The 7,562-nt window shown below is 36.4% G+C and overlaps 1 protein-coding gene across 3 annotated transcripts in view; it reads left to right on the top strand.

Annotated features, from left to right (window-relative positions):
* The first annotated feature begins 667 nt into the window (after positions 1-667).
* fndc1 (fibronectin type III domain containing 1) overlaps positions 668-7,562 on the top strand; it is a 37,932-nt gene continuing 31,037 nt past the window's right edge. The window contains exons 1-4 of one of the 3 annotated variants that reach the window (XM_082147458.1): positions 668-934; positions 5,018-5,212; positions 5,316-5,402; positions 7,396-7,455. In XM_082147458.1, the coding sequence (XP_082003584.1) occupies positions 862-934; positions 5,018-5,212; positions 5,316-5,402; positions 7,396-7,455 (415 nt within the window). In that variant the 5' untranslated portion in view covers positions 668-861. The remainder of the gene's footprint in view (positions 935-5,017; positions 5,213-5,315; positions 5,403-7,395; positions 7,456-7,562) is intronic. The other 2 variants (XM_082147457.1, XM_082147459.1) reach the window with 2 other exon arrangements.

Here is a 7,562-nt window from a genome sequence, read left to right as displayed (position 1 = left end):
AGTAATAGGAATGAGGGAATGGGATGGGAATCAAAGTTTGATTTGATTAGCATAATGGATAGTATGGTAAACAACTGTAACTTTGTAGGCTATTAACTTACACAGTTTAGGGATACAAACGTTCATTTGTATCAGATTCACAAATATGTGTATTATATCAGAACCTGATACACAAAATCCACTGAGTTACAGATGTTGAAACAAGCTGAATACAAACACCCAGTTACCTCTGCTAACCAGAACTGCTGTTTCACTGTATTTTTCCTTTGTGGTGGAAACATTTTGACTGGTTCTTCACCTTCTTCTAGACTAGAGTAATGGGGCGAACTGTGAACGACTAACCTGTAGTGTAAAGTCTTCGTTGCGTATCGTTAACCGCGTTCTCAAAATTGAGCGCATGCGCAATCATTTTGTTTAATATTTGTGGAGAATGCATATATATATATTTTATATCTATACTTTTAGAACTGAATTTAAATTTAAAGAGCGCTAAAATTTAGAGGTCTTTTAATTGATATTCAGTTAAAAAATAATGAATATATTAAAATACAATAGCTAAAACTTAATATTGCATTAAAGTAGTACCACGTGCACAGAATGGGGCTTGGGTAAACACGTTATAAAATAAACAGCACGATAAACGAGTTCTACATCAGAGGCAATTGTTTCCAAAGACTTTGCATAGCTTGCCCTGGAAATATTTTGGTATCCCAAGTCCCGTTCGTCCCCGGAAGAGGGAGACAACGTCTGGGAAGGAGCGCATAGGCTGACGGTGAGAACGGGAGTCGAAGCATCCGAGCATCCCATAGCCTTTCTTCCCTCAGTGTAGCGGATCGCCTTAATACTGAAGCACTGTCTGCAATGTCTCCTGCACGGGCACGAGCTCTTCTCGGTCTCCTGATCACACTCTGCACCCAGAGCCCACTACTGTCGGGTAGGTCAATCGGCTTCTGTCTATTTAAATATTAATTCACAAACTCAAGCTTTGTGTATTATTAGAATTGTTTAGAATTATTTTAAAAGTATAATTCGTTAAGTATATTTTTGTCTGTTACAATTCCCAGGGCTTTCTTTTATGCTGCTGTCATCTTGTACTGTAAAGATTATTATGTCACAGTTGATCATATTGTGCGTGGAAACCAAGTGCCAAACCTTTAATAAACATTGCAAGTATTAAAAGCTTAATGCACGAGGGGGTGAGACTTGAGGCACAGGCAGGTGCACAAACTTCAAAATGTGTCCTTGCTTTACTTATTCACGTATTACCTTGCTTTAGTAATTTTTGTAGCAATATGAATCAGTTTTTAAAAAGGTCATCATGCAGGCATGACATCTATGTCTGTTCAACTTTAAAACGATTATTATTCCTTGTTAACAATCGAGGAGGGGAAAAATACATTCTTTAACAAAAAATGTAACAGTGTGGTGTATATATATATATATATATATATATATATATATATATATATATATATATATATATATATATATATATATATATGTAATTGAGACTAAAACTTAGGCCTACTGTACAACTTCTACCTTGACTGATGGTGATGTCATCCTTGTAGTTAACTACTATAGCTAATTGATTGCACTGAAGGTGTTATAACTCACCCATGGTCTCCCCTGATCAAAATAAGTTGTTCACATGACATGTACACATGTAATCAAAATATGAACAAATTGAACAAAATATGAACAAATCCCGATTTGTTCTTCACTTCAAATGTACTGTAGATAGATAGGTAGATAGACAGACAGGCAGGCAGACAGACAGACAGACAGACAGACAGACAGACAGACAGACAGACAGACAGACAGATAGATAGATAGATAGATAGATAGATAGATAGATAGATAGATAGATAGATAGATAGATAGATAGATAGACAGATATGGACTGTAAGTGCAGCTCTCAGCAAGTGTTTTATCAAATTAAAGCCAGGACAGGAAGTAAGTAACAGTTAACCTCTTTAAAAGGTCATCAGGGAGTGTAAAAGCACAGATGTTTTAGACATTCTTTTGCTTTCAGCTCTTCAAATCAGTTTCAGCCACGTTTTCTCTCTCTGCCTCTCTTTGACTTTCTTTCACTCTCCCTGTCCCTCCGAATTCTGAAGAGAATGCAGAGGAATCTTGGATGAGAAAAGTGGTAGCTAAGTCCTACTGAGCTGTGTTAGCTGCCACGTTACAACGGGCCTTTTTCTTTCTCACTTGCTCTTTCTCAGTGTTTTGGAAATGTTCTTTATATGAGGTCACCCGGTGCAGCCTGTGACTGCCATCAGCAGCTGCATATTATCCAGTCTTCCTCTCTTTTCTTCTCCTCTCCATCTTTAACAAAACAAAACACATCCAAAACAACTAAATCTTAAAGTCACCAGCTGCTTCGATATAGTGTAGACTGTAAAGCTTTACTGATTTCTAGTTTTAAAAAAAACCTCTTAATGGTGCCCAACTGCAGCTTCAAAACCATTCCAGACATCTGCTTGACAGATAAAAGATATATTGGAAAGAATGAGGCTCAGGATTTTCTTCCACAACCCTGCACTTTAACATCACGTCTGTTGTTATTCCGGTAAGAATGAGCTTGTGTTGTCAGGTAAGAGCTCTGCCAGACAGTGAGAGGAAGAGAAAAATCATGCCCTGACCAGCTACTGGAATTAAATCTTGCTCAGATTTTCACCAAGGAATTCGCGGAAAGTCTCTGATTGACGTGAGCAAGGCTGGAAGGGTTAGAAACTCAATCTGTTGATAAGCGAGTGTGCAGCGAGACAAGAAGCCAGAATGTAGTTGGCATGATGCCCACGCTCAACCTTTCACTTAGGTGTTTGAGGATTGTCTATCATCAGGTGACCCCCATCCATCCCCCCGTATGGAACACGTGGGTATATTAAAGCTCAGGCTATGTAAAAGCGCTACACTTTCAATACCTCTTGCATTTGTTTGAATGTCATCCAGACACATAAATGAAAATAATAAGCGAGTGAATGTTTGTTTGAGTTTGTTTATGCCTTTCATTGAAAAAATGATGCCAGAAAAGCAGGTGCTCGCCCTGCAGGTCTTTCCGTGAGTGCTTCTAAAAGCAATCCAACAAAACTGACAGGACCACAGGGCTTTTACTTTCAGACTCTTAATAAACACCATAAAGGAATGAACAATATAAAAGAGTGTAAAAGAGTTTCAGGAAAGATTTGGGCTAGTTCTTGCTTTCAAACAATCTTACATTTGTTGACTGTATACATGTGATTTTTAAGCCTTGCTAATCTAAACATTTGGTTTTCTGTGATTTGTTGAACATTGTTTTACGAATTCTGCTGATGGAAATATGTCATCAAACTGATCAAATCTAATTGGCTCACATCAAAATTGTTTTGTCTAAATTGCGAAAGTAAATTGTGATAGTTTTTGAATTGGTTAAAAATTGCAAACATTTTATTTTATAGCTGTCACGAAGTTAGATTAAAACATTTCCAACTATAATTGAACATTTAAAGCATTTTTTTTTTTTTTTTTTTTTTTTTGCTTGTTGTTGTGTCATGTTTTTTTTTTCTTTTGTGGTGGGCCAAAAATTAGCAGGGCAATATGCAAATCTAAACTAGAAAACAATCTTTATTGCTGGGAAGATTCTTATGTGACCTTCAGCAGATAAAATGTATAGTCTTCCCTTTTACCAGGGGTTTCAATGTAAAAAAAGAACCACTGATCTAGGTGATGTCCACTCCATAACATGAGCCATGGTTAGTTTCCTCCAGTATAAAATGTTTATTTTTGGAGAAAGATCTAATTCTTATGTTTTACAAGTCTTGATTTAATCAAAATGTGAACCCTCCCTAAATCATAAATTTTAATAGTGGCCAAGTCACAGACTGAGGTTTGATGTTTCTGTGGCCTGTGTGTGTGTGTGTGTGTGTGTGTGTGTGTGTGTGTGTGTGTGTGTGTGTGTGTGTGTGTGTGTGTGTGTGTGTGTGTGTGTGTGTGTGTGTGTGTGTGTGTGTGTGTGTGTGTGTGTGTTGCAGTAATTGCATTGACATGTGTGATGTGGTTCCAGATTATGTGGAGGATGTTCCATTGCCAATATTACATTATAAAGCAGTGACCAAGAGGCATATGTCCGTGTGAACACTTAAAGAAATGATAGAGATTGATCTCTCTCACCAGGATTGATGCCAAAGTCATGCTGTTGTACAGTAAACAGGCACAGCGATGAGAGATTTGCTCACTCTAACTCTGAGCAGGGTTAGAAAAACAGATCGAGCACACTTTAGTACTTCAGACGGAGTTTCGAGTGTGATTAACTAAAGGCTGTATCCCTCATTGCTCTACTTCAAGTAGTCGATTCATTTAAAAAGTCCACACAAAAAGATCTACATTATGCATGACTCTCACAAGATGCTGAGTTTATACAATTTAGTTTTAGTTTTTCGATCGCAGCGATGCCATAGAAGAACCATTTTGGGCTCCCCACAGAACGTTTCGGTGAACCGATCTTAAAGATTTTTATTAATTTTTTTTCTTAGTGTGAAGAACATTTTAATAAATCTGAAGAACCTTTTTCCACTATAAAGAACCTTTTGTGTAATGGAAAGATTCCATGGAACTGTAGATGCCAATAAAGAACTTTTATTTTAAAGATTGTATGGCCCTCTGCAATAATTCATTCTGATTGGTCAATCACATGCTTTCATTGGTCAAATATTTCTGCATAATAACAACTAAGCTGGATAACTGACCATTGTTCCAGAGCAATTTCCTGCATAGCTGTGGAATAATGTGTAGTCTGTCAGGCATAATTGCAAAATAAACCACTTTAAGGTGATTCAAGACCTCTCTGCATCCTTTTGGGGTTTATTTTGTTTACCCTCAATATCCCTTACTTAGTCTAATAGTAGCTTTTAAAATATTGGATTGTATTTTATTGTTATTTCCTGCAATTGCAATCTTACAGAAACAAACTCACCAGACTGTCATTGCAATGTTACTGACAGACAACTATACACTTTCCCTCTCTCTTTCTCAGGTTCTAAGCCACTGCCGCCACGTAATGTGAAGCTGACCTCGGTGGATAAGGGGTTAAAGGTCACATGGGATTCACCCAGCGAGCTGGACGGACAGCCTGTAGATAGCTACAGCATTGGCTATGGGAAGTCAATGAAGTCACTACGCTTCGTCACTGTGGACAAGGACAGACGGTCAGAGTTACTAGAGGACGTAGGTGAGAGCGTAAATCAATCATTCTTTAAATGAAAAAGCTAGAGACTCACATTGAGTACTTCAGCACTATGTCAGGCTCTCATGTGCATGTTGTGTTGTTTTAGAGCCTGGAGTCCTGCATTTTCTCAAGATGAGTGCAGAGAATAAGGATGGGATGAGTAAACCTGTCTACAGGGCAGAGACTCCAGGAGGTGTGTGTTTGCCTGTGTGTTGAGAGAGATATGCATGTTTCTCTTTGACTCTCGATTCTCTTCACTGTTGTGCATGGATATATAAAGTACAGTAAGCACATAAAACACATATGCATGTTAGAATTATCCTTTAAAATGTAATTTAACAGGAATTCCTCAGTGTTGTCAATATACAGTGGCCTCTAAATATATGGATTTCAGTGCGTTGGAATATTAAACTGTTCTCAATTTTCTGAACCACATTTTAACCATATTAACTATAGAGATCTATATACACATTGGTTATTGAAACATGTCTCAAATGCTCCCAAAGGCTCAATTTATTTAAACAGAAATATAGTAATATTGCGAAATATTACAATTAATAATAATTGTTTTATATTTTAAAACATAATTTATTCCGGTGATGGCAAAGCTGAATTTTCAGCATCATTACTCCAGTGTCACATGATCCTTCTGAAATCATTCTAATATGCTGATTTGCTGCTCAATAAACATTTCTTATTATTATCAATGTTGAAAACCGTACTGCTAATTTTTTGGTGGGAACTGTGATAGATTTTCTTCAGGATTCTTTGATGTGTAGAAAGTTCCAAAGAACAGCATTTATTTGAAAAAGAAATCTTTTGTAACATTATAAATATATTAACTGTCTTTTACTGTCCTTTTTGTTTCTCAATTTAATGCACCCTTTGCTGTGTAAAAGTATTAATTTCTTTAAAAAAAGATATTACTGACCCAACAGTAAGAACAGGAGTTTGAACCGTAGTGTATATAAATTAATTGTACATTTCAAATTTTAATCATTATAAAACAGAGGAAATAGCACAACAATACTTGAATCTTTCATTCATTTTTAAGTGTAGCTGAAGTGTACACATCATTTTAGCGGTCACTGTACACTGTTAAATGTCTAAATATACAGCTTTATTTGCCTCATTAATTTAGACTTGTTAGACTCTAACACACATTTATTATAAGGTTTTTACAAGGGAGGTATTTATAACTTGAAAGCTCTCTATACTTCTTGTTCTTTTCACAATATTAAACCAGACTGCATGGCTAAAACACACTCGTGTAGACTGCAGGGTGTAAGGATATATCGTTTTTTTCTGTTTTCCAAATAACTCCATTCACTGTTGGCATCTGGTGAGATTGAAACCCCCAAAGATAGAACATTTATGTGGCCAGTCCTTGTTTTTGTATCCAACCCAGAGCTCGAGTCAAGAGCCTTAAGCCTTGTTTTGTGGTAGCCAGTCACTCGTCCAACGCACGCCACATACGTTTTTTCAGTATGTCCATGTCCGTCTCCAACAAACAGGATCTGAGCATACTGCTGCATGTCCCACAGCACTTTCCCCAAAACATCTGTCATAATAGAAAAGCACATTAATAATCCTTGCAAACAGATCATAAATGTTCTTGGCTGAGGATGTTTTTAGAAGTAGTAAACATATCTTGTTACAGCTCCTTGTTTTAAGGATAGCTGGTTGTTTTGATTGCGGTATATGCTACATTTTTTACACATTTATGTGTAATATTTATTTTTTTATTATGTTTTGTCTGATAATTCAGTCCAAAAAGTGCCTATAAAAAGAGGAAATTGCTGTAAATGGGTGATATGGTCACATGTGTTTTTCTTCTGTGTGACATCTGGGGATGAATGATAAGGCAATGAAATTTTTCAACAACAAAAAAAGTGCATTTAGGCATCACAGCATTATAATGTAAAGTATGAAAAACTTTTTCTTTTTTTTTAAGATTACATTTAAAATGATAATTAATTATTTAAAATGTTAACTGTATTTAAGTGTTAGTTGGCTACAAAGTTGACTTTAATTGTAAAAATATGGGAAATGATCTTGCTCAATTAAATATCCAATATCAGTCGATAAGGATACATTTAAATGACTCAAATATCGGCCAATAACAAATATGGTAACGATTTAGTGTGCATCCATATGTGTAACCACACTGCTCTTTTCTCCTGCAGGGAGAGAGTGGGTGAAACTGGATGGCTTTGCTGTCGAGCCTTTCAACAGATCCACTCCAGGTAGGTTCAATACTTTTCCAGCCTATAAACATAAAATAAGTTATGGAATACCAGTCAAATCCAACCTTCTTGGAATGCATAAAACTACTTCAACTACAAAAATATAG

The sequence above is a fragment of the Leuciscus leuciscus genome, assembly GCF_965113295.1.
Source record: "Leuciscus leuciscus genome assembly, chromosome: 19".
Lineage (NCBI taxonomy): Eukaryota > Metazoa > Chordata > Actinopteri > Cypriniformes > Leuciscidae > Leuciscus > Leuciscus leuciscus.
Note: the sequence above shows the minus strand (reverse complement) of the source record. Positions and strands in the feature narration are given on the sequence as shown.